Here is a 26,459-nt window from a genome sequence, read left to right as displayed (position 1 = left end):
TTGGATCTAGATTTCCACTGAACGTTGAAATAATGAGTCATCAGTGGTTTTTGCATATAGATCCAGCTATAAATGGATTATAGTACAAGCTATTATGAGTCTTCACACGTTACTAGTGATTTCCGCATGTCCTAATTAGGAAATCGCTCTCTATCTAACTAGTATAGACATTAATGTTTTGTGAGTCAATTATACAGCCTAGCTCTAAATGTATAACCTATCTTTGCATACCGCCAAAATTTTCTATTGTCCTAATATTGAAGAGTCACCATCATCTAATCTTCAAAAACGACCCTGTGGATTCGGTGTAACCACAAGTATTTTTAGTGACTCACGTAATTTCGAGTACGTAGGGAATTCCATGTATAGAACCATCATTAAAGGATTCCGGTTTACAGTTTCTTTTCGAATAACTACAGTCTGGGTATCAAAGGCTCGTTGCATCAATTGATGTAATTCGTGCAGATTAGTATTGCATTCGAGAAACCTATTCCACCCTGGGCAACAAATATTAAGCATTGCTGAAACCATCTAATGTATATTTACTAGCCGGATCTTACTAATAGTAGAATGACATCTACACCACCCACCATATGTATGTGTGAGATGTGCGAAGTTTTTGTACTTTGTTCCTACAGGCCGAGCAGGGCTTTCCGGAATCCGTCAACTGGTAATAAATAAACACAGTATGTGGCTTTCAAACTGAGTATCAATGCAACTAAGTAAAATAAGCATTTGAAATATTTGAATACTACTCAGTGACGTACATCTAACCTCTAGAACTTGCTATACTTAAGATTACATGTAAGTTTAATTTGTACTATCATTTAATTATCCCAGTTTTTTTCATCGGTAATATCAAGTGTGCTATTCTATAGTAATCAGAACCCATTGTGAACTTTGAATAACAATATTGCATCAATTGATTAATTAATGTTTGATGTCGATACATGTACACTTCCTGCTGTTATATATTGCAAGTCAGCCACAGGCAGAAGGATTAGGGCTTGAGTATACATGTAGAGATCCAAGTACTAGAGGGGGGAAAATATATGATAAAATAAATACAAAGAGTATAAATTTAAAACACAAAACAGCAACACTGTATACAGTTTAAATATTAAATCTGATATTAAATTCGTTGTCTGCAACTGGTTCGGTCTAGATCAAAGGCTCTGGGTGGAGCTTCCCTTCCGTCATGGAACGAGCTTTGCGGCATGTCTGAAAAGTTTCCGTCTTCAACCTCCACCACGTGCCACAGTCGTCCTCGTCTCACCCAGCCGATGGGACTCTTGCTTATCCATATTCTAAAAACCGAACCCTGAACTAAGATTATAATCCATCAAAATGATGCACCCCGCGCGGCAGGCGTACGTGGAGGAGGCCGCCGACGACGATGCGGGCATTGATCTCGCCGACATTCGTGAGCCCCTCCCTCTCTCAGCATCGTATCACAGCCCAAGATACTAACAAATAACAATATATAGCTGTTGACCGCGATTATGACATGCCTGCCGCCGCCGCAGGCATCGCCCCCGAGCGAGCATCTGCCCTAATGTCACAATTTGATCGAAAACGACGAGCGGCCGCGATCAACGTGCCTACCGACGACAACCGCGTGCGCTTGAAGCTGCGCGAGCTCGGGGAACCTATCACGCTGTTTGGCGAGGGGCCGTCGGACCGACGAGATCGGCTGCGAGAGCTGCTGACAACGTTGGAAGAACAGCAAGGCGGTGATGTCGAAATGCGCGAGGCTACCGAAGAGACGGAAACGCTGGAGGCCGAGGAAGAGGGAGAACAGCAAGAGGAGTTTTATACAGAGGGGTCTCCGGATCTATTGGAGGCGAGGAAGAAGATTGCGCTATACTCGTTACCCCGAGCAAAGGCGCGGGTAGCGTCGCAGCAAGAACAGTCGACTATACACCTACGAACGCATATTAAACATCGCAAGGCGGTCAAGGAGAAATTACAAGGTTTTGAGTTATATGGATCGCAAATCGCTGCTGACCGGCCGGTCAGTATCACACGATTTTCCCCGGACGGCCAGTCACTTGCGACGGGTGATTGGACGGGCGGGGTCAAGGTGTTGACGGTGCCAAACCTGGAAGAGAAACTCAGTGTCAAGGGCCATACGGATCGAGTGAGCGGAATTTCGTGGTTTCCCGGTGCTACATTGCCAGATTCGAATGTGTCAGAGTCTTCGTTGAATTTGGCGTCGGGAGGAGGCGAAGGTAATATCAACCTTTGGTCACTAGATAAGAAACAGCCGTTATCTACACTGTCAGGGCACTCGGAACGTGTTTGTCGAGTGGAATTTCACCCTTCGGGCCAGTATCTGGCATCGGCTTCATACGACACAACATGGCGGCTGTGGGATGTTGAAACGACGACGGAATTGCTACTACAAGAAGGCCATTCCCGCGAGGTGTACGCCGTTTCATTCAACTCAGACGGATCCCTTCTAGCCAGTGGAGGTTTGGATAGTCACGGACGTATCTGGGATCTTCGCACTGGCCGAACGGTCATGGTTCTCCAGGGTCACATCCGCGAAATCTACGGCGTCGACTGGGGCGCCGATGGATACCGAGTGCTGACGAGTTCGGGAGATGGCTGGGTTAAATGCTGGGATCTTCGCAAAGTCGACTGCAGTGGTAGCATTGGAGCACACAAGAGCGTCGTTTCGGACGTGAGATGGTACAAAGGGGGCGATTCATCGCATTCATACCTCCCGTCAACAGGGGCAGAGAAAGGCGATGCTATGGTGACAGACGAGGCTGCACCGGCGCCGACGCCGCGAAAGGCGGGCACATTCTTCGTCAGTTCAGGGTTCGATCGAAACGTCAACGTGTTTAGTGCAGACGACTGGTCGATGATCAAGTCGTTGACAGGACATTCGGACAAGGTGCTCAGCGTGGATATCAGCCACGACGCGCGGTGGATTGCCAGTGCCAGCCATGATCGAACGGTGAAGCTATGGGGAATCGAATAACCTTGTCCCGTACATGCTAGCTATGTAGCGTTCATGACCTCTAATATCATAATACATTTCAACTGCATTATTGTTGCGCTGTGAAAAATAAAAAATAAATAGAAAAAAGTATATTTTCCCAAAGCGGCCTAGCGGCTATCGGGGATGCGACGCAGACCGAAACAAGCCGAAGCCGAAGCCAAACTCACCTTTGACCTCGCGAGCTCTCCTCATTCTTTGCCTATAGACTCTTGCCCACTCCAATTCATCATGCGAGGAGCAGCACTGTGGCTCCGGCCCCAGAGGCTGATGCCTTCTGCTAGAGGACAGCTGTCACCACTCTCTATGCGGCCCCTCGCGACGTGCCTGTCATGCCGATACGCCTACGCCTCCAAACAGTCTGCTCTGCTGCAGCAACGACGCGCATCATCCAGCTATCGAGACAGTTATCCGGACAGTTCTTCAACACGCAGCAGTCCTCCTGATATCGACACCACAAACTACTATACCCTGTTCCCATCGACACTCCCCTACGGCCCACCTCCAAACTCATTCTTTACATTCAACACCTCGGCGCTGCGGCGCGAGTTCCTCGAACTCCAAGGCGCAACTCACCCAGACAAGTTCCCGCAAGGCCCCGATAAACAGCGCGCCGAGACCCTGTCGGCGCGCCTCAACGACGCCTACCGCACGCTATGCGACCCGCTCACGCGCGCGCAGTACCTTCTCGCAGAGTTCCATGGCATCGACGTGCTCGCCGAAGACGGTAGCGGGACATCCAGGGCCGGGCTTGACCCAGAAACGCTCATGGAAGTGATGGATGCGCAGGAGAAGGTCGAGGAGCTGTCGAACGTGCCAGCTGCCGAGGCCGAGAAAGTAGTCAAGAAGTTGAGAAATGCCAATGCGGATCGCATTGAGACGACGGTGGAACGGCTCGCAAGCTCGTTTGATATCAGCGATATAGAAAGGGCGCACACGGAAACAGTGCGCTTGCGGTTCTGGTATAGTCTAAGGGATGGCCTGCGCGAGTGGGAGCCGGGTCATGGCGAGATTCGCATTGTTCATTGATTATTTTGACCTGTCTGGTTAGCTGTGTTTAGTATTTTTATTGGCCATGTACGAGTAGTAAGATATCAAGTGTTGCGCAAAATCTACGCGCGATAGCAATTACCAAGAAAGAAATACCAAAAAAAAAAGTTAATTTCACATGCTGCATAATAATAATCAAACCCAAAAATATCAACAGCTCATGCAAGGCCTAAAACGACCAGTAAACAAGCGGTGAGCAAGCCCCGATGGGCACCAACATCCGAGCTTGCCTCGCGCGCTATACAGAGATTGGGCATACATGTTGCATTGTCATTGTTTTCTGCTTTTTTTAGCCTGCAGACAGAGCTTGCTATTGGCCTGTTGTCGATTATTAATATTATTATTCCCTGCCTCTGTAATATCAGAAACCAGCCCCCGCGGGTTCATCCCGATGCATCCTGTATGTACACAGGTGGAATCATAACGCATTGAAAAGAAAAAAAATTAGAAAAAGAAATAATAATACAGCATATGCAGAGTTGTCCTGCTCGCATGATCACAGCCTCTACGCGTAGGACTTGGAAAGACTCCGTTTTTACAGTATTCGCCCTCATTATCATCACACTTTCTAGTCTATCACGATCGTCTAGCGCCGCATCGTGGCACGCACCAAGGCGCTTACCAGGCTCACAGACCATAAGAGAACGTCTTTGGTAAAGCGCGACAAGCATGTTGGCAATCTGTGCCACGTAGTCATCCTGCATGCTACAATTTTTTTTTCCTCGGTCGGTTTTTTTCTTTCTTTCTTAAAGCTCGTGCCCTCCCAGCCACCGCATACACGAGGTCGGGGAGCTGCGAAAAAGTAGAAGAGCACGGTGGTGTTACATTTTCTTGTTTTTTCTCTGTCTGAGAAAAGAACAAGGTCGCCTCTCTCTTGAGGCTTTCCTGTTCTTTTTACGCGGGAATTCGTTCATCTCAGTTTGAATTTTGTCGCTGTTGTCGTTGTGTCGACCATGGAGTCTTTTCCGGATTTTAGCAGGTAACTATACATATTCTATTTCCCACTGGCAAATACATGTCCATGAAAAGCCATATTAATTCTCGCAGGATCGTATCCTCGCCGCCATTCACCTTTTTGGTCGGCAAAGATCACGCCAAACTGACCATCCAGTCCGGCCTGGCCAGACATGTCTCGAAGCCATTAGACCACCTCATGAACAATGGGCAGACGCGCGAGTCAAAGCATCGTATCGCCGTGCTAGAGGACGAAGAGGTCGAGGTCTTTGCTGCTTTCACTCAGTATGCATATACCGGCGAGTATACGGTGCCGCAACCGAGTCCACAGAGCCAACCCCCGCAGCAGCAACAGCAGCAGAGGGAACCAAAAGAGCAAAAAGAGCAAAAGGACGAGCCTGAAGCGCCACCACCCTCGCTAAGACATCTTGCTTTGCGCACTCATTCCGTGGCTTCTTTTTTACCTCCCCCGGCGCCGACTCCTCCCCCCGCAGAACGAGGTGATTTGAGAAGACTACCGCGACACGAGCAGCTCGGATTGGACTGGGAAAATCCCTTTGAAGAGGCTGTTGAGACGCAGAATGAGCAGGTCACGCCAGAGGAACCATCCCTGCTAGATGAACAGGTCGAAAGACCTGTATTCGGACCAAAACCGGAAGAACCAGAAGAGGAAGAACAATCATTCAACCAACCATCAAGAAAGGCTAGCAAAAAGGACAAGAAGAAAAAGAAGAAAGGAGTCGCTGCCGCTGCCGCCCCAGAACCACCTCCAGTTGAGGAAGCAGCTCCAGTAGCAAACCTCACTCCACCGAGTACGCCGCCTTTTGAAAGCAAGGATATCGAGGAAGCCCCAACCCGGCCCCGGCTCCAAGTTGAACAGCAGAATGACCCGGACAACGATTGCGCTATTGAGACGGACCCCGGAGAGGATTTTCAGGATGGCCCGTCTGGCGCTGACGCGGACTGGTGGGATCGGCCTCTCTCGCCTGGCGCTGTGGATGGCAGGGCTGGAGACCGTGATGCTCGACGGCTGCAGCACTCGGCGCAAGCGCCAATGATTGACACCTCGTTCGCGACACAGCGAATCTCGGCTCCACGGAGGAAGGGAATTAGCTCGTGGGAGGAATTCGCCTCGTTGGAATACTTCCATCGACCTCCCTCGCCACCGGCCGAACCCGAAGTAGAAGTGCCCTATATCCTCTTCCACGCCAAGGTCTATGTGTTTGCAACACGCTACCTAATCTCCGGCCTCGCTCAGCTGTGTCTAAAGAAGCTGCACCGTCAACTCCTCGACTACGCGCTGATCCCTCCGTCTGAGAATGACATGGGAGACCTGGATGAAATCGAGGCGAACCAGTTCGATGCCCATGCCCGTATGTTCCTGGAGGTTCTCAGGTATACGTACCACAAGACCAACAGATTCGAGCCCGAGAGCCAGACCTCGGCGACACTGCTCCGCGAAAGCGAGCTGCGCAAATTGGTCGCCCAGTATGCCGCGTGCAAGATGCGCGAGCTCGCCTTTTATGTTCCTGCGTCTATTCGGGTGCCGTCTTCGCCCACTCATGGTCCCGGATCTGGGGTCAGTGTCATAGCCGGGCCCGGTGGAGGACTGAGAGAGCTTTTGGATAGTATACCAGAACTTGCCTCTGATTTGGTGTTCCGTATGATGTAATTGTCTTGCATTTCTTATGAAGTTGTTATGGAGTGTTGGAGTTGTTGCATATACGAGCATTTATTCTTGACTTAGTTGGCTTCTTGGCGATTTGAAGAAGCCAGCGCATCGATCTTTTATGTTTCAGCCTGTGATTTCATTGTATTGACGATGACGATGTAACGAATCATGTATCTAACTCTACGGATAGATTGCTACTTGAATATTAGAAAGAACTCTGAAAGACAAATTTGCAATCACGACTGTTCCGTTCCTACCCGATTGGGTAATTATATTCCTAAAGGGATAAATATTTGAGATGAGCTTTTATGAGATGTATGCAATTCATTCAATTTCGTTACTAAATCAAGTATCATTTGGAAGAGCTTCTCATGTAATCACCCAATTGTCAAGCAAGAAAAACGCCAAACGCATGCACGACCAAACAAAATCATTCTTGTTAAAACCAATTAGTAAAACTTAACTATAATACTCCTCCAACCACTTACGCAAGTCTCCAATCGTTGGATAATCCAAGAAGAGACTGCCACCGACTTTGACGTCCAGCTCCGTCCTGAACTTCTCGGAGATGACTAGCGACATCAGACTGTCGATACCCAGGTGGGAGAAACTTGCGTCGTCCTCTAGCTCGGAGATCTGTAGAGCGGCCTCTTTGGCAATGAGCATCAGAGCTTTGGCGGTGATGCTGCCGGAGGACGCAACTGATTCAACCGTTGTCTCTGCTGCTGCTGGTTTGGGTTCTGCCGGCGTTGTATCTGCCGCGGATGGTGTAGACTGGGTCTTTTCGGGTTTGATAGTTGCACTGGGAGGCTTTGCCTCTATCACGGGCTTTGGTACTAGCACTGAAGGCTTTGCCGTAGCTGTCTTGCCCTCCAGGGCTGCCATCTTGTCCGGAGGCGAGAAGAACCGCGCAAGGAGAATACGTGGATAGCGACGGAACTCCATTCCCCCGACCACACCCATGATAACGTTGTCCTGCATGATGTAGACGTCGCCAAAGTAGACGGTAGGATCCTCGACAGTTGGAAGCATCTTGACATACGACCGGTATTTGGCGCCAGGAACTAATGGCTTGGCAAATCGCATTGAGTTCCAGCCAGGGGTCACGCAGTAGTTATTCTTCGTGTCCATTGCATCGGAGCAGTTCATTATAAACCCAGCCAAGTGCGCTACACTGTCGATAAAGTACGGCGGCACAGTCCACACGCCGCCCTCCTTGGTAGTAAGCTGTACGTCCGCAAACGCTTCCAGTTCATGCATCACAACAGACTGCATACCGCGGTACTTCTCTGCATAGTCGACTAGATTGCTGGCAAAAAGCGTGTAGGCCATGTTGCGTGAGAGCCGGTTTGCTTGACCCACTGCAGCCATGTTCTCTAGTGCTTCGATCCGGCCATGCACGAGATGCGCTATGGGGGCCCATGAGGAGAGCCATTCGGATGCCTCGCCGTAGAGTATCTGAGCTGTAGCAAATGGCTCACTGGCGTTGCCGTCGTTGTCGACGTTTTGCCATGTCAGGTCGACAATTATCATATCGATATTGGCAGTAGTCGCGGTCACACGGATCAATTGAGGTGTTTTGGTGTCGCTCTGAGCTACTAACCCTTTGGTTACGTGCAGATTTACAATGTTCATATGCACCTGCTTTGTCTTAGGCCGTAGTTTGCGGTGTATGTATTCGCCCAGGGTGTACGCAATATCCGCATGAATGGACTTGTACATGTCAGCTTATATTGAAATCTAAAATAAAGACAAAAAACTCAGGAAACTCACCGAAGTTGCCACACCACAATTGTTCATACGATGTCCGTAGGCGGCGGCGAGGAAGTCCGGTTGCATAACATCCGACTGCATGACCACTGTACCAGCAGAACCGTGGAAATTCTGCTCGATTATCTGCTGCACGGTAGATGTCTGCACCTCGCTTGTTGATTGTGCCCTTGAGATGAGCTTTGCCTTGGCGGCTTCTTTCTCAGCATCATAGAATGTATTTCCCTTGGTTAAGCACCAGTCTCCTTTGTATTGCAGCCAGTAAGTCTTATTGTTCCACGCATAAGTCGGCAAATCAAGTAGACGCAGCCTTTTTTCAAATGGGCGATGGAACTCATTCCAACTAGCATCGATCCCGGCAAGATGAAGAGCTGCCATGCTTTCTGTCATAGTCTTCCAGTTATCCTCACCCCGCCGCAGAGAGGGGATGGTGAGCTGGGTGGTCGGAATGGTTGACCGGACGAAGCCAGTGCAGACGGGGTGCGGCCCAATCTCAATCCAGACGGTCTCGTCGCTTACGGCAGAGATGTTTTGCGCGTTCTCCAATGCTGCAAGGAAGTCGACTGCTTCTCTCGTGGCTCGACGAACGTAGTTTGCATTTAGCGTTTTGCCATCAAATATCACTTTCCCGAGCAGTGGTGAAATGACGGGCAATTTTGGCTCTTGGAATATCACCCCGGATTTGGCAAGGGCTTCAAACTTGTCTAGGATAGGGTCTGTTTGCTCGGAGTGAAAAGCAAATGCAACATCAAGCTTGATACAACGATATCCAACTGCCTCTAGGACGAGTGCGATCTCGTCCATCTGGAGTTTGGTCCCACTTAGCACCGTGTCCGAGGGTCCGTTGACGCAGGCAATCGTGTGTGGCCTGCCTGCAGAGCTCTCTGCAATCTGGGCAAGAGACGCTCGTACTGCCAGCATGGTGTGACTGCCAATCTCGCATTCTTGTTCTAGCATCCGAGCGCGCTGTCCAACCATGAATATGGTGTCGTTGGCACTGACGACTCCGGCTACATGCATTGCCGCGTATTCACCTAGACTATGGCCCATGACCACGTCTGGCTTGACTCCAAGAGTAGCCCAGTACTTGGCTAGAGCAATCTCAGTACAGACTAGTGCCAGCTGAGTAACGATCGGAGAGTGTGCGTGGTCTTGGTGGTGTGATCCATCAAGTGCGGGAATGAAAGACGGGAATCCTTGACCTTTGGCAAGAGAGTTGAGATGTTGAATGTGCTCTCGGAACACAGGCACGTCTCGGTAAAATTCCAGGCTCATCGATTTGTACGAGGCTCCCTGACCTGTAAATGTGAAAGCAACTGGCGGCGGCCCAGACTTTCCAACAGGCTTGATCGAATCAACCTTTTCCAAGCGAGAAGCCAGTTGCTTCTTCAGATGGTTTACATCCGTGGTAGCAATTGCAACTCGGTGGCTGTGATGGTACCGGCGTGCAGTTGTCGTGTACGCAAGGTCAGCGAGGTTGATATCGGGATGCGCATCGAGATGTGCAATCAATCGCTCAAGGTTCCCCGAAAGTGATCCCTTAGTCTTGGCCGACACGGTGACCGTATGAGTTTGACGAGGATCTTTTTCTTCGATATCGCGAATTGGTGCTTCCTCCAAGACCATGGTCGTGTTTCCACCGGCGGCACCAAAATTATTGACAGCAAGAATCCGCTTCTTGCCTGGAATCTGCGGCCAGACCGTCATTTCAAATGGGATATTCAGGTTACGCTTGTCAAAGTCTCGGGGAAACTTGGGATTTATCTCTGTTTTGATGCCAATATGGGGTGGAATGGCGTTCTTTTGGAGCATGAGAAGCACCTTGACCAACGAGGTAGCTCCAGCAACAGACTCGCCGTGGCCGACATTTGCTTTCACAGAGCCAATGTGCAAGGGCTGGTCCTTACTGCGGCGTTTTGTGAGAGGGGCATACACTTCCATGATCCCCTGCATCTCCTCATGGTCTCCGGCCTGCGTGCCAGTTCCGTGGAGCTCGACATACGACACGTCCAAAGGATCTACCCCGGCTTGACGAAGTACCTGGCGTGAGAGATAGGCTTGATGGCCCGCGTGCGGATGAGTTATGGAAACAGCTTCAGCCGAATGATTCGTTCCAGCGCCAAGAATGACTCCCAAGATATTGTCGTTGTCTGCTTCGGCGTCTTCGAGTCTCTTGATCACCACGGACCCAATGCCGTCAGCTCGACAGTACCCATCAGCCGTAGCATCCCAGGTCTTGCACGCATTGTGTCCCTTGGTGAGAAAGTGGCCATTACACAATCCCGTGAAGCCATCAGGGTTGGTCAACACGTTGACACCACCAGTCACGGCGGTGTCCACCTGACCACTCCACAGAGCCTGGCATGCTACCTGATAATTTATTAGAAATTTTGAACGATCTAACCTCTTGGATAAAAACTCACCTCAATCGCTGCAAGCCCCGAAGAACAGGCAGTGTCAATACTGTAACTCGGGCCAGAAAATTTAAAAAAGTAGTTTATACGGCCAGGGCCAAAGGCACGACATCCACCAGGGATGTAGTAGGTACTGACCTCCTGGCCTTGATTGACCTCGCGGTAGTCATCAGCAGCCTGGCCATAAAACGTACCAATTCGTTGCAACTGTGTGGAAGCAGTTCGGTTACCCACATATCCCGCACGTTCCAATGCTTCGTATGCAGTAACCAAGGCTAGGCGCATCTGCGGATCAACAACTTGGGCTTCGCGTGGAGACATGTTGAAGAAGGGGGCGTCGAACAAGCCGGGCTCGTCGATGAAACACCCGTACTCCGTCATGCTCTTATTGAGGTCTTTGCCAGTTGGGTCAAAGTGCGTGTCAATGTCGAATCGATCAGCTGGGACGCGCCGAGAAACATCCAGACCTTGTTCTAAGAGTTCCCAGAACTTCTCGGTATTGTTTGCGCCTCCTGGGAGTCTGCAAGACATGCCGATGATGGCAAGCTTTGACTGTGCAGGGCCGCGGGGTATGGTGCCTGTTGGTGAGGCTTGAAAGATCCATGCGATGAGGCTGTTGACCACAATTTCGAGCTCCGGCAGATCATTCTCTAAGGCCGTGTTGAGGTCGTTCAGGGCAATGGAATTGCCAAAGCAATGCAATACCGCCTCAGAGGCTCCGGTGCATTTACCTCGGTCAAGCAGACCGAGAATGACGCGATCCCAATGAATTGCCTGTGTGAGAAGCTCGGCAACTACGGATTCAAAGAGCTCTGTCGCAGTTTTGGCTGGATATGGTAAGCCTGTGCTAGTCGAATATACTGGCACGACTGGGCAGGCATTTGTGCTGATACTGTTCAGCGAGCTTCTATAGACGATGCTCTGAATGTCTCTGTCGCCGAAAATATGCGGTGCATGGCAGAGACCACCATAGACTGGCAGTGCAATAAATCTTGTCCCACGGAAAAATTCAGACTTGTTGAACAGCACTTTTAGCCGTGACGGAGGCCCGCTCACTGTTACTGAAGTCCGGCTAACGGCACTTACAAAGAGCTTGCCAGTTTCTGGGGTCTCCAGTAGGGAGTGCATGTCGTCTAACTCCTTTTGGGCGGCTTCTGGGTTTACATTGTGAACCACGTACGCCCACGTATCAGGCTTTTCCGACAGATCACGGGCTTCCAAGTTTTCTGAGACGCCTTCGACATGTATTCCTAAGCGGAAGGCCAGACGGACTGCATCTGCACCGGCCAGGGGCAAGCTAGCCAATGTCGATGATAGGGAAACCGCAGTCGAGGCTAGGAGGCCAATACCTAGACCAGCAAGGCATGTATTGGTCAAGTCACTCAGCGATTCAGGGTGATTCTCTGCATATCTAATGATATCCCGTTAGCCGTATGCTACCGGCCTTGAAATAGGCTTCACTTGCCCAATGTATGTCGCCAATTGTACAACAATGAGAAGAGCCCCATCCACAGCACCGCATATCAACCCTTCTCTAAGCTCAGTATTTTCTACCCAGCTTAAAAGGGTTTCAAACGGTGGAATGAGCTGCTGCAGCTCCATTGGAAGTCGACGAACTTCATCCTTGACTGCCCATGTAGCTTCCTGTATGAAGCGAGCCAAGACAGGGTGATTCTTGCCCTTGCTATGGTTATGCAAGCGACGGAATAGGTCCTGGAGGTCTTCCCTCGGGAACTCATTGCTGAAATATACGAGCTCCATCTTGGGCGAGCCCCCGTCGGAATCTGAGCTTGTGGTAGGGGTGTATATGGGCATCAATATGGATAACCGAACAAGCGTGGGGGAAGAAGCATGAAACCCCGTTAGGCAAATGGATGCACCAGACGTACGCAAAACCCCCTGCGAAGAGGATAGTTACGAAAGGAGTATCTTGGTTGTTAGAATAAATCAAACTTCGAACTCTACACATTAACTGGAGGGCTTCTCGTGACTTATTATTCTAATTTTGACGCGGTGGATCTTCTCCACCACCCCTATCAAGTCATATCCATCGGGAATGCTCTCTTAATCGGGTTATTGGGTTAATACAGCCAAACCAGCACTTAAACCCTGTCATTCTCCCTTTTTGCTTAACGGCTGACGCTTACACGAACAAGGAAGGCTTTTTTTCCGAGACTCTGTCTATTGGTGGACAACACTCCGTTCCTGAAATGAGCTGATTCGCACGATAAAGAGGTTCTCAGCCTCAGCCAAGCATTCTAATTCGATCTGGCGGCACAGAGTGAATCTCCACTGATTCAGCTATGCCGAAATCTCCGTGATTTATCCCGAATACAACTATCCGAGGGTTTAGACCAGGTTGTGGATCGTACATGAAAGAGTTCAGGGCTGAAATAGATGCTATCTCCTCGGATGGCATAATATCGGACTCCGAATCTGGAATCTTGTTGTCGGAGACCCGACAATGCAGCCGCACAAGAATGTCCAGGGTCAGATAATGTCGGCTCAATTTTTAATTCCTGTATCAGACCTTAGTCTATATGCATAGAGCAGGCTAGGCTTTGTTAAGCATCTCAACCGGAAGGACTGACTCTCCACCAAGCCCTTCATTACGCAATTCTATCTTTGCCTTTAGTACGACTTCTTCATAATCAACTCACCCAAGCCATCTTAGTACGATCATCCTCATTTTTACAATATTAACTGCATATTATAAGTTAGTGAATCGCCATGGAGGACGACAAAGGGGGTTATCGACAGATCAATAAATCGTTAAACATCTGTGCATTTGACGAATATCTCAAAGGCCAAACAGCAAATCTCCCGCACCTAGCAGATGTTGAACAACTGACACCGAGAGTACTCCGCATCCTGGGTCAAAATCCAGGGAAGGTAAGAAAGATCCTACATTTTCCTGAGGAAATCTGGCGTCATTTCAGTAATTGATTTCCTTGAGTAGTTTACATTCCAAGGAACAAACACATACATTATCGGCACCGGCCATGAGCGGGTCATGGTCGATACTGGCGGTGGTGAGCCAGCATGGGCCGCGCTGGTTGCCTCGAATCTCGAGTCTATGAATATTAAACTGTCACACGTACTTTTGACACACTGGCACGGTGATCATACCGGTGGTGTTCCTGACCTTATACAGTTGTACCCACACCTTGAGGATTCTATTTACAAAAACGAGCCCGACAAAGGCCAGCAGAACATTACTGATGGGCAGATATTCCAAGTTGACGGAGCAAAAGTGCGAGCCTTGCATGTTCCAGGTCACTCAGAGGACCACATGTGTTTTATCCTCGAAGAGGAAAAAGCAATGTTCACCGGTGATAATATCCTCGGTCACGGCACTAGCGCAGTAGAAGATCTAGGCACATTCATGGGCAGTCTACAGAAAATGCTCGCCCAAAAGTGCACCATCGGCTATTCTGCACACGGAGTTACAATAGCCAACCTACCAGCCAAGATCGAGGGCGAGTTGGGTGCCAAAATTCGTCGTGAACGACAGGTTTTACAAGCCCTTGACCGGGTTCGCAAAAGGGGAGAGAAGAGTGCGACTGTGAAGGATGTTGTCACTGAGATTTACGGCGAATCAGTCGACGAGAGCACGCGGACCCTCGCCCTGGAGCCCTTTATCGACGAAGTTCTGCGCAAGCTGGCGGGCGACAGCAAGGTCGCGTTTGAGATGAGAGGTGGCAAGAAGAAGTGGTATTCAGTAGAGGCAATACAGCAGACTGTGATGCGGCGGTTTCAGGACGTCAAGACTCCGTCGCTCGTGACTGTTCATATCCAGGAGATTCCGACATGATATATGTCAGTAGATTGAGTTTTTTTGTGTTTTTTTTTGGATGCAGTCTACGAAATGTGGAGTTTGGGACTACGCTCGTTATAGATGCTAGTTGTGAGGTTCAAATTGAATATCTAGTTAACATTTATTTTGTTTCTATACAACAGCTCAGTGGGTGATGGAATGGTTGCGACTATCAATATTGAAGTATTCTCAAACAGTTCAACGTTAAACCTCAAATCATTTCTAAATCATGTCGATTGGCATAGGGCAAATGTGAGAGATTTGGAAACAACTAATCTCGACAGCATCTTTCAACTTTTCGCTCCTAGAATTCGCCCGAAATAGATGATCGGGAAGTTGTCACAATCATCCCGACATAGTACAACGTCGGAGCCCGGGATAAATCCCCTCCAAGCAAAAGCAACAACCAGCCAAAGTCTGATTGTTACACAACTATATACCGAGCTCTTTCAGTACGCCAAAAAACCCCACAATTGCACCGGCTAGAGGAAACACGGAGCGACAGAGGTGTAACCACGCCCATTTCACCAGGAGCTCGTGTGCGGTACTCAGATCCCCTGATTCTGGCGACGCCACCGCTAATGCATGTAGTTGGAACAAGGTGTTGTTAGTCGATGTCATAATCAACCAAGTAAATGGCACTATTGCGATTGTCGTTGCACCCGCTATGGCGTAGACGAGCCATTGTTTGTTGTTGGCGGCGCGATGTCGGAGAGCAGCGTATGCATACAGCCCTGTCGCTGAGACAGCGATAGTAGGCATGCAAATATGCCCGTAGTGATAAAGTCGAGCCCATTGGCGGTACAAGTGGCTCGCCTCGGTGTTGGTTTCGAGGAGAACTGGCACGCAGATGACTGAGAGGCCGGTCATTGCGCCTAGATGGAAGCATGTTAGTTGGCTGCTATATCTCGGTCCATGCCCAAAGCGAGAAGAGTATCTGGCTTTCCTGATAAAAATGCCGCTGTCATAGAGGCTGTCGCCTGGATCCCAATCTTTGGTGCTTCCGATGCAGATTTCGGCGCCATTGTTGAATGAGTGAATAGCGTATAGTGACTGCGTTTTTCGTAGTGTAACGAAGTGAAAATTTTGCCAGAGTATACCTAGGCCCACTTAACAACAGAGGGATCGGGCTCTCTTATCTGTTTCTTTATCGGACCGAAAGCAACCACCCGAATAGCCTGTGCCATGCCGACCATTCCTTTTTCTTTTAGGCATTGCTTATTAGATAACGCGTTCAATTTTTATTAAGCTTCTTTCTCATACCATAGACCCATTCGATAACTAGCAATTGATGCAAACATGGCCGCCGTCGACAAGCCCGAGGACACTAGCCCAGCCAAAGTCAAGTATCTCTGCTTGACTATCTGTGGCTATCGCAAGCCAGGCATGAGTGAGGAGGACTACCATAACCACATGGTTAATGTTTCGGCACCCATGACCAAGGACCTCATGGTAAAATACGGAATCAAGAGATGGACGCAGGTGACCTTCCCCTTTGAACGTAACGATGATGTTTCTTTCTGACGGCTAGAAATATAAGATCCATAATCAAACAGCAACTCGCAAGCTAATGACTCGGCTATTTGATCCCCAAATGTGCAACATCGCAGACTTTGACTGTTTTAGTCAGGTGGTCTTTGAGTCTGTCGATGACTACAAGCGCATGAAGCAGGACCCGTGGTACAAAGAGCATCTCACGGGTGACCACGAAAACTTTGCTGATACGAAGAAAAGCATGTAAGTGTAGACATCTTTTTACTACCCAAAGAAGCAAGCTTAATGATCCTGTTAGGATGACAATCGGGTGGATTGAGGAGTTTGTGAGGGACGGCGAGGTCGTTGACGGCTTCAACCCGTGTTGATCATTGCTTTGTTCTCTGCTACTAAGAGTCAACATATTAATTGAAATTGGAAACCCCAAATTATTCAAAAAATTTTGCTATATATTGTAAATAATACACGGTTTCCCTCCTTAATCTCTCTTCTTGTAGTATAGAACTTTGAAGTTATGAAGGCTATAAAGCTATTAGTTGATAGCCACGGACTCTCCTTCATTATTTTCAATAAACCCGAGTTATAGGATTCCTAGGTTTTGTAATGCTCTACTCTAATGCTAATTAATCGTGAAAATTTTGTGTGCAGGCTAGTTGTGTCATTTCTCAAGTACTTGGCTCTATACACAATGCACATAGTATGGAAATTATTTATTCCCAGTCATCTCTCGTAATCCAAAGCTGCATTCCTTAGTAGGTTATTAAACCTTCTCCCTAGGAACATACTTGCACCAAAGACCCTGAGGCAGACTAGGCGCAAGCTCGTTCAGGGCCGTTGTTGGTTGGACAAAGTGTGGGTTTGAGTCACCATGCTCGTCACAGCCACTCCATTTGTACAACGCCAGTGCATAGGCCAGGATGATGTTCTGCTGCAGCTTCGCCCAACGCATGCCGGTACAAGGGTGACGGCCTGCGCCCCAACCCATGTCTTTGAAAAGGGATTAGCTAGTTTCATAATGTAGGAACATGTTGATGCATAATATAGAACACAGGTTACATAATGAAGGGTTAATACTCACATCCATATGCCTCTTTCTTATACTCCTCGCGTCCCTCGAGGAAGCGCTCAGGTTCCCACGTCATAGGGTCCGGATATAGCTCCTCGTTGTAATGCACATCGAGAGTATTGTAACACGCGAAGCTCCCGGGCGGGATAACTTCATTTGTTCCGGGGATAGGAATTGCGGTTTTCGTATCGTTGAATCGACCCATGGGGAAAGCAACCCACATACGAATGGCCTCTTTGTAGCAGAGATCAATTGACGGAAACGATGTCTCCCAGGCACCGAGCGGAATTGAATCGAGTTGATCGACCAAGGGGGCATTTTTGTTTTTCGAATGCGCCGCAGCGACAGCCTTGATCTCGTCGTATATCTTTTCCTGCCATTTTGGATGATGAGCCACGATATTTAGCATAGCACCGGAGAGAACACCGGCGTTGGCCGCCACGATGAATAACATGCTGATCAAGAAGTTGGTAATATAGTCCTTGCTATCACCACTATCGATAAGAAGCTGCAAAGAATCATCCACGCGAGGGGCGCCCTTCTTCATACGCCTGTTGACAATAGGCTTGACCAGCTGAGTAATGCCATTACGCCCCCAACGACGCTTCCAGTAAGATACACTAAAGTATGAAAGCCATGGGAAGGCAAGAAGGTGGAGACTGCTAGTAGATTGCAGGGTCGATACATAGCCCACAAGGCGATTCAGCTGCTGAGTATCATCCGCGATCTCATCGCTACATATTAGACGGGAGCCCTGCAGCACAACAAGACGGTAGCAAGCCTTTGCCGGGTTCATGATTCCAGTGGACCTCGAGGCCATTGACTCAAAGGTAGTGCGGGCGTCTCTGGTTACGCGGGGAAGACGCTTCACGAGCTGTTCCGACTTTTGTAGGTCGAGTAGACGTCTCGTAGCATACGTGCGGTCGTTTGTATACGCCGCTTTCCAAATATCGTGAATTACCGTTGATCGTCCATCAATAAAGTCCGGGCCATGTCCTATGAGTGTGATTCCCTTGATGAGGTGCAGGCTACGGCTGTCCAGGTACATCTTGCGAGAGGCCTCGCCGGACACCCCGACGACGTGGTTTTTACCCAGCCAGAAACTAAAATTTCCAGTTTTCGAAATTGCCATGGAGTTCCTCCAAAAAGGCCTATACGTCTCAGTTAGAACGGATAGTTAAAGTAGAAACACGACGCGCTTACAGTTTCTGGGTAAAGAACCTCCATGATCCAATAAACGGGACGGTATCTGGTGTGAATGCTGGTGATTTTTTGTCAACCCGAGGGCTGTAGGACATATATGCTAGCAAGCTGAACAGGGTAGCTATGAAGCCTGCCAACCCAATCGTGACCGGCGACTGAAAATCCTGCGAATTCAGGTCCATGCTTGCCAGAAGAGTTGACGATGTTAGATTGGAAACGATTTCCATATTGAAAAAATAAATTCGGAAAAATTTATACACAAGGGATATAATAACTGGGCGAGTTCGAAAGAAAATGTCTCATATGCCTGCTACATGTAGCATAGATGGCAGGCACAAGCGTTATGCCCATTTGTGCAGTTGTTATTTTCTTCCGGATTGATCTAGATTTTCGGGGGATATAATTTGATATCACCCCACATGGAAAATTGGGGTTTCGGTTGAATTCATGCAACCGTCGCCAAAATTTGCATTCTGCCTGTGCCGGCCATGACTCGGATCAAGCTAGCCATGGGTGTGATTTCTAGGGAATAGTGCATGATACACCCCGCTTCTTAGCTGCGTAGAGAAATCTAGATCAAGTCGACAAGTCGACACGCCGATGAACTAGGAACCCGACCTACACAGCAATGACGACCGAAGTAAATAAACATTGTACCGACAAACGTCGGGCTTATGCCGGGTGGGTCAACTGTCAGACCCGTAAATGGGTCCCCGAATCGACGCTACCAGACTAGCTCGTCGATCACCCGCTGTCGTCCATCGGAGCTACTCCGATCTCATCACGTACCAAGAATGGTTCGAAATTATGCCCTCACTTGCTATTCATATGTTACTATTGACTATTATTTTAAATTTTTTCCCCTACCGTTCAAAAATGTCTCCGGCCTATAATCACCTTTTTTTACGACAGGCTCGAGTAGATTCCTTAAAATAGTCCAGAACAATTCAAATGTTCATGTCAACTATGCTTTCTCTAGATACCTATGTAGTTCAAACGTAAAGTACGAATTCTCACTGAAAGTATGGTCCACAAACTCCCTTCACAATTTCCCAAGCATCGTCAAACGCCTTCACCATCTCCTCTGGCAACGGACCTTTTTCTAGATTTGCTAGGTTTTCTTCCAGCTGTGCCGCACTACTTGCGCCTGTAATAACGGCATCGCCGTGTTCCTTCTTCATGAAACTGTGATGGCTTGCCCACCTAGAAGCCGCCTCGGCGGTCGTCATTCCCAGCTTCTTGGCTACTGGTCTGATCACATCGAGCGCGTCGAAATATGCATCATTCCAGTACTGGCGGCGGAAGTAATTTGCACCCTTCATACTATTAGGATCAAAACGACTTCCAGCCTCATGCTCGGTAGTGTGGCGCTGGTACCGATCTGTGAGCATGCCACCAGCTAGGGGGCTGAACTCGTAGAACGCGATTCCGTAGTGTCGCAAGCATGGGAAGAGCTCTGGTTCAACGGCACGGTGCAATGCGTGGTACACGCCCTGATACACGTCTGGCTTCTTCCAACCGTGTCGCTCGCACAACTCGTAGATTTGTGCCACCTCCCAGGCTGTGTAGTTGCTAATTCCGAATCGTTTGAAGTACCCTTCTTTGTATAACTCATTGACTGCCTTCAGAGTTTCGTAATACGGTGTGCTGTGCTGTAAAATAATGTCAGCATTATCCGCAAAGGAGTAAAGTTCGTAATCCGTATATTGAAAAGCTCGTTAAGAACCTCGACCTCGAGAGACTTAAAAACCATAATTAAAAAAATGTGAAGATGCTTACATCAGGAGCATGAAGATACCACAGGTCAACCTTGTCCGTCTGTAATGCCTTCAAGCTCTCCAGAAGCCCAGGCTTGACGCTATCTTTCTTGTGCGAGTACGTCCCGCGAGCATTAAGCTTCGTGCCCATGATGATGCCTCTGTCCTGCCATTTCAACTGGCCCAGGTACAACTCAGAGGAGCCGAAGCCGTACACGCGCGCAGTGTCGACCTCTGCATGTCCGTGCTTCTGGAACACATCCAGCATAGTAGAACAGTCGCCTAGGTCGTGCACGCGAGCTGGGCCAGCGCCTGTGAAATGATTAACCCTGTTTATTTATTAATAGAAAAATCGTGCTTGGTACCTTCTTTGCCCAGAAGCATGGCGCCGAGCACCACTTTAAGTTCGGTCTTGTTTTCAATTGTGGCGGACATTGCAACTGTCTTTACATGTAGTTCTTCCTCAAATATATTGACACGAAAAATGTCCTTGTGGTCAAGTACTTTGAATAGAGATTACCAAGTACATGCAAGCTAAATACTCCAGTTCAAGTGGGAAGCCCCGCAAAGTTATATCTTAGACAACATTGAAAACAAAACCTAGTAATTCAAACCCCTAGCGTAGCTGAAGACATCGGAGCCCGATACCCCTTGCACGTATCGATCAAATACATGGAGAATCAATGCCTCCGAAAACTTGACACACCAACCAGAACAAGCAAAATATAGAACCGGTTAGATCAGATCATAAGCCCCTGATTTCGATATCTCCTGGCCAGAGGGAGTTGCACAGCTGGTGCAAGATCATTGATATCGGATTAATCAGCCTATTGGCGATTTTTAAAATTATAAAACCCGGTGGATATCTCGATTGTGACTAGTTGTTTAGTCGATCAGACCTATCATTGCGGTTAAGACATAAGAATATCGACTTCCCTTCTGTTTTCTTTTTTTCTGTTTTGCGAATGTGATAAGCTTTTTCTTAATGCACCCTTATCACATGGCGCTCGCCTCAGCCGCCAGATGACGAATATTTCTTTGTTATGCTAGATATTATTCCTCCCGAGAGGGAGATTTATCGGGCCGAACATGATGAGATTGGCTGGGAAATTGTTGTCTTCGGCTTTTTTGGGACTTATACCGTTGTTAAGCTATGCCAAGTAAGCACGCCACATGATGACTACATATGCATCTACTAGTGGAAAGCCTGTGGTGGGCGAATGTATAGGCTGCTTCGAATTTATAGATAGGGTGAGGGGTAAGATAAGTCCTATTACCGAGTTGGAGTTCGTTCAATCAGATGCCTATGGATACAACTTCCGGGGTCGTATGTCTAACTTACAGAAGATCGAGTCTTAGGTTCAAGTTGTACTTGTAGAGTATGATATTGCCATGTTAGGCTTTACAGTAGTCGAAACCAAGGGATTTATTTTACATGCCGTCAACGTGAGCGAATTCGTGCTTTGCAATCAGCTGCTCCCATTGCTCCCAATCATTCGGGTTCATCTCAAAGGAGAGGAGATCCGGAAAATCATAGGATTCGAATGGTGCCAAATCAGGCAGATTTGGCTCATATTTCTGAGATGAGACACTGCCGTAGCTGAGCGAACCCTCCGTGGTAGGTCTGGCATCTAACACTGGATTGTCTGAAGGTGAAACATCCATTTCTGGTCTCCGACACCGACGGATCGCACTGACGTATTCAGGGGTTGATGGTTCTGAGAGGCCTTCTGCCTTTGAAGCAGCGACATAATGATCCCAGACTTCTAGAATCCATTTGCCCAGGGCAGTGTATACAGCCCCGGTGGATTTTTCGAACACCTGGGGGTAGTGTGATAGGACTGCTCCAATCAATCGCCAGGATCGGTCTACTTCGGGCCCTGTTTTGCGGTGTCGGGTTTCGATAAGCACGTAAAGAATCGTGTTCCAGAGATAACTTGTCCCAATCTGCCACATGTACTTCTCCAACCCATGTTGGCCTCCCTTCAGCAAAGCTATATATTCTAATAGTTTGGTAGCATTTTCAAACACTATGTTGCGCTCGCGCTGTGAAGTTTCGGCGGTGATTTTGGCGAACTGTCGACGGCTATGAGCAAAAAGCTTCATCTTGCATATTGACGACCTGATCATGATCGACGCCATGGTATGAAGCGATTCCGACGGGTCGCAGTACCGCAAATATTTCCTTTCAAGATGATCTTCAATCTGATTAATGATGATTTCCTTCTTGGCGACGCTCACGTCTGGGCTAAAGAGAACTTCCCAACGGACATCGCCAGAAGCCGTGGAGAATCTACGGAGAGTCTCCATAGTTTCGCACTGAATCAAACAGAGAGTTATTGAGGTAATTCCGGTTCTCTCTGATGGCAGATCCACCATATCTGGGTCGAGATCCTCATCCTCGACATTCAGGGGTACTTTGGTGTCGCCTGAAGAAAGGTCCATAGAAGGCCGGGTGCCTAGCACGTCAGCAGTGCGAAAGTCCACATGAACAAGATACCACCAAAGTCGCCTCCGCATTTCTGTATCAAACGCAGATAGTCCAAGAGACGTGCCATCTCGGTGAAGCCCCATTTTGCGTGCAAGTCTTATAGCGACTCCTGACAAAATAAACAGGGTATCGACTCGATAACTTTTTCTAACGCTCATCTTTTTATTTGTTAGCTCAACCGCTAGTCAAAACATATAACTACGCTTACTATGAAGAGACTATATGCCCGAAGAGTCATCGGGCTAGATGTTGATAAGAATCCAGCATTCACCAACGCTTGGCGAGTCGCAGCCCTATAACGAGAATACATAACCGCTTTCTGTGTCCCAAATACTTCTTGACACTCATCTTCTGATAGAGCGCTAACAGTAGCGAGATAGAAAGCAAATATTGCCGCCTCCACGCTTTTAGGCATGTCGTAAGGATGTCGCAGCCCCTCCGTTAACACAGCCCAAAAAGTCGGAAGATGCAGGATCTTAATCCAAGGGTCCACTCGATCGGCATATATTTCTCTTAATCTCGGTAGGGTCTGGAACGAAGGGTGGAGGCTCGACAAGTTTTCCAATTTGTAATTACTTTCAGGCTCGAAAAAAATGCCACTTTCTTGAGCATTTGACTCTGCCATTGGCTCACCAATGTCTCCTACCTCCGGATGTTGAAACTGGACGAGGTTCAGCCCAAGATAATACAACAAGCATAAGAAAAGAGGTCTGTACTTCTTCACCTAACTTTGACCACGGTGCACTGAAACACTTGTTAGGAGACCAGTACCCTTAAACAAGAGATGAATGGCAAGTCCATACCTATCAAAATATCTCGAGCTGCCCTCTTTGGTTATGAGCTTTGGATTGGCCTCGTCAATCTCGAGTGGTTTGCTTTGAGGTTCGACGGCATCGTTCATCTCAGTATCAAGCTGTGATGCGACTTCGGACTCTGATTCTTCCCCATCCTCAGACGGTTCGACTTTGACGCCATATGAGCGCAACAGCTCTTCGTATCGTTTCAGTTTCGCATGGAGGCCTTCTCTCGGCGGCTTTGTTATTTTCCGTTTGCCCCGAACTGGAGGAACAAAACTGCATTGCTTTTCTGCCTTGGTGCAATTAGAGCAGGGCGTGCGACGATCGCATCTGACTTTGCGCTGGCGACAGGTCAAGCACGAGTAGCTTTTCAAGCTGTCGCCTAGTTCTGGAAGAGGCATTTCCGGGTCAATTAGATAATATTTGAATATTTATCAAACATTAGTTTTATTTTTTCGGTCCAGATCGCTATTCGGAGTGAAATGAAAGAAAATGAAAGAGTTCGCCGAGCGGCGAGCCGTTGACGTGGTTGCCCGTCGGGGCTCGGAGGCAGAAAACTAGATTTTGAGCACCGAGGCGCGACCCAGGCTTTATATAGCAGCTGCCTGCAGGGGCTGTAGGTGTTTTGCTTGGTTCTTGCTCTTCTTATTCTCTTTCAATCAGAAAAATCATTTGTCATGCAGCGCCCTGCACCCATCAGCCTTCCACAACAGCGCAACATCATGTCGCCGCCAGCTTCAGAAGGCGGCGAGAAGCCTGTGACTGGCAAAGATGCCCCTGTCAGCCAGGACACCAAGGGGAAGAGTCAGGACCAAACCGATATTGACTATCCCACGGGGTTTAAACTCGCGTTACTAATGATATCCATCTTCATCGGCATGTTCCTTGTCTCCCTGGTTCGTGGAACCCCGAAGCCCTAAGTCTTGGCTGTAGTACTGACCTAAACTGCTCTATGTAGGATCGCCTCATCATCTCGACTGCCATCCCCCAAATCACGAACGAGTTCAAATCCGCTGGCGATATAGGCTGGTATGGCACTGCTTACTTGCTCACAAATTGTGCTTTCCAGCTCCTTTTCGGCAAGGTTTACACATTCTTCAATGTCAAAGCTACCTTCTTGACATCCATCGTCCTATTTGAAGTCGGCTCAGCTCTGTGTGGGGCTGCTCCCAGCTCGGTAGCTTTTATACTCGGTAGAGCAATTGCTGGTCTGGGGGCTGGAGGAATCCTCTCTGGCGTCGTAAGTCTTGTTCCGATTTCACAGCAAGTCTACCTGTATACTAGGGCGAATTTACTAATGCATCACGCTCTAGATTGTCGTCATCGTCTACGCTATTCCCCTACACAAACGACCCAAATATCAAGGTTTTTTCGGTGCTGTGTTTGCAGTCGCATCGGTCGCCGGTCCCCTCATTGGCGGTGCCTTTACTACAGATGTCACCTGGAGGTGGTGTTTTTATATCAACCTTCCATTGGGAGGCGTGGTCATGGTTTTTATCTTCTTTCTGCTCCACGTTCCCGATCGTCCAACTGCGAATATTCCTCTGAAAGATAAGCTGCGGCAGCTTAATGTGATGGGCCTGATTGCACTAGTTCCAGGGGTTATCAGTCTGTGTTTGGCCTTGCAGTGGGGCGGTACAACCTATGCTGTAAGATAACACAAATTTGTACATTGGAAACATCTCGCTAACATAATATAGTGGAGCGAGGGACGAATTATTGCCTTGCTGGTAGTCGCTTTTGTCCTTTTGATCGCTTTTGCCTTGATCCAAGTGTGGAAGCCAGAGCAGGCTACACTGCCACCACGCGTCTTTCTCCAACGTAGCATTGCCTCTGGCTTCTGGGTCAGCCTTTGCATTGGTGCTCATATGAATCTACTTGGTACGCCAGCGTAACCGCAAGAAAATCCATGGTACTGTGTGCTAATAAAATAACAGTCTACTACCTTCCAATTTACTTCCAAGCTATTGACGGTGCTTCTGCCGTCAACAGTGGTATTCGCCTTCTTCCCATGGTCATACCAATCGTGATAGCCTCTATCCTTACCGGTCAACTGGTTTCCCGCATTGGCTACTACACGCCCTTTATGCTCTTTGGTATTTGTCTCACGGCAATCGGCGCTGGCATGCTCACCACTCTCGAAGTCAATACAACTACTGGGCAGTGGATTGGCTACCAAATCCTTTACGGATTCGGTCTTGGCTGCTCCAACCAGGCGCCTAACATGGCCGCTCAGACTGTACTCCCACGAGACCAAGTGGCCATTGGTGCCTCACTCATGTTCTTTGGGCAGACGCTCTTTGGTGCTGTATTCACGTCGGTCGGTCAAAACGTGCTTGACAGCCAGCTGACCAAGCGCCTTGCCGATATCCCAGGAATTACTGCGAAGCTCATCCAGAGTACAGGCGCTACTGATATCCTCAACTTCGTGCCTGCCGATCATCATGCCGATGCTCTGGTCGACTATAATGAGTCACTTCGCGTGTGCTTCCAGGTAGGCCTTATACTAGCCTGTCTAGCAACTATAGGCGCCGCCTTTATGGAGTGGCGCACTGTCAAGAAGCACCTCAAGAAACCCGATGCCGAGCAAGGAAAAGGCCAGGCTGAGTCAACCGAGAAGGAGCAAGCTATCGAAACCGACGTGGAGAAAGAAAATGATGCGACCGAAAAGGGGACCGAATTGAAACAGGAAACTGCATCAGCAGTCAGCACCGAGGCGACACGTACTGCTTCCCACGAGGTTAACACTGAGGTTACTACGGAAACAAAGGAGTCATACCGAGAATTCACTTCAAAGTCAGAAACGACATAATTAATTAATTTAGATGGGGAGGGGGAATTTTGCATTGCTTGGATCCGCAGTAATGTTTTATTAATGATATCTCTAGACTAGTTAATATGGGGGGTTGCAAATGTTGTGATATATCAATTAAAATTGTACGATAGAAAATTTTAGCTCCACTCACA

General features: G+C 48.5%; 9 protein-coding genes across 9 annotated transcripts; 5 read left to right on the top strand and 4 right to left on the bottom strand.

The window, feature by feature from the left end:
• Positions 1-1,347: 1,347 nt before the first annotated feature.
• TRUGW13939_01167 (uncharacterized protein) lies at positions 1,348-4,036 on the top strand (the record flags this gene model as incomplete). The annotated part of the gene is made up of 3 exons (XM_035484370.1): positions 1,348-1,423; positions 1,488-2,965; positions 3,122-4,036. The coding sequence occupies 3 exons, from the start codon at positions 1,348-1,350 to the stop codon at positions 4,034-4,036; spliced, it is 2,469 nt and encodes an 822-aa protein (XP_035340263.1).
• A 1,042-nt stretch (positions 4,037-5,078) lies between these two features.
• Positions 5,079-6,683, top strand: TRUGW13939_01166 (uncharacterized protein; the record flags this gene model as incomplete). Its single annotated transcript, XM_035484369.1, has 1 exon — positions 5,079-6,683. The coding sequence occupies one exon, from the start codon at positions 5,079-5,081 to the stop codon at positions 6,681-6,683; it is 1,605 nt and encodes a 534-aa protein (XP_035340262.1).
• Positions 6,684-7,113: 430 nt separating this feature from the next.
• Positions 7,114-12,628, bottom strand: TRUGW13939_01165 (uncharacterized protein; the record flags this gene model as incomplete). Its single annotated transcript, XM_035484368.1, has 5 exons — positions 7,114-7,118; positions 7,172-8,396; positions 8,457-10,823; positions 10,877-12,278; positions 12,396-12,628. 5 exons carry the CDS (start codon positions 12,626-12,628, stop codon positions 7,114-7,116), a joined length of 5,232 nt encoding a protein of 1,743 aa, XP_035340261.1.
• A 969-nt stretch (positions 12,629-13,597) lies between these two features.
• Positions 13,598-14,681, top strand: TRUGW13939_01164 (uncharacterized protein; the record flags this gene model as incomplete). The annotated part of the gene is made up of 2 exons (XM_035484367.1): positions 13,598-13,759; positions 13,827-14,681. 2 exons carry the CDS (start codon positions 13,598-13,600, stop codon positions 14,679-14,681), a joined length of 1,017 nt encoding a protein of 338 aa, XP_035340260.1.
• Positions 14,682-15,116: 435 nt separating this feature from the next.
• Positions 15,117-15,554, bottom strand: TRUGW13939_01163 (uncharacterized protein; the record flags this gene model as incomplete). Its single annotated transcript, XM_035484366.1, has 1 exon — positions 15,117-15,554. The coding sequence occupies one exon, from the start codon at positions 15,552-15,554 to the stop codon at positions 15,117-15,119; it is 438 nt and encodes a 145-aa protein (XP_035340259.1).
• A 429-nt stretch (positions 15,555-15,983) lies between these two features.
• TRUGW13939_01162 (uncharacterized protein) lies at positions 15,984-16,546 on the top strand (the record flags this gene model as incomplete). The annotated part of the gene is made up of 3 exons (XM_035484365.1): positions 15,984-16,166; positions 16,216-16,421; positions 16,477-16,546. 3 exons carry the CDS (start codon positions 15,984-15,986, stop codon positions 16,544-16,546), a joined length of 459 nt encoding a protein of 152 aa, XP_035340258.1.
• A 392-nt stretch (positions 16,547-16,938) lies between these two features.
• TRUGW13939_01161 (uncharacterized protein) lies at positions 16,939-20,639 on the bottom strand (the record flags this gene model as incomplete). Its single annotated transcript, XM_035484364.1, has 6 exons — positions 16,939-17,165; positions 17,257-18,395; positions 18,448-18,555; positions 19,465-20,099; positions 20,227-20,516; positions 20,570-20,639. 6 exons carry the CDS (start codon positions 20,637-20,639, stop codon positions 16,939-16,941), a joined length of 2,469 nt encoding a protein of 822 aa, XP_035340257.1.
• Positions 20,640-21,635: 996 nt separating this feature from the next.
• Positions 21,636-23,893, bottom strand: TRUGW13939_01160 (uncharacterized protein; the record flags this gene model as incomplete). The annotated part of the gene is made up of 4 exons (XM_035484363.1): positions 21,636-22,853; positions 22,904-23,356; positions 23,412-23,439; positions 23,499-23,893. The coding sequence occupies 4 exons, from the start codon at positions 23,891-23,893 to the stop codon at positions 21,636-21,638; spliced, it is 2,094 nt and encodes a 697-aa protein (XP_035340256.1).
• Positions 23,894-24,214: 321 nt separating this feature from the next.
• On the top strand, positions 24,215-26,304 carry TRUGW13939_01159 (uncharacterized protein; the record flags this gene model as incomplete). The annotated part of the gene is made up of 5 exons (XM_035484362.1): positions 24,215-24,388; positions 24,451-24,732; positions 24,806-25,141; positions 25,193-25,373; positions 25,430-26,304. 5 exons carry the CDS (start codon positions 24,215-24,217, stop codon positions 26,302-26,304), a joined length of 1,848 nt encoding a protein of 615 aa, XP_035340255.1.
• Between the last annotated feature and the right edge of the window lie 155 nt (positions 26,305-26,459).

Source organism: Talaromyces rugulosus, chromosome I (assembly GCF_013368755.1).
Source record: "Talaromyces rugulosus chromosome I, complete sequence".
Lineage (NCBI taxonomy): Eukaryota > Fungi > Ascomycota > Eurotiomycetes > Eurotiales > Trichocomaceae > Talaromyces > Talaromyces rugulosus.
Note: the sequence above shows the minus strand (reverse complement) of the source record. Positions and strands in the feature narration are given on the sequence as shown.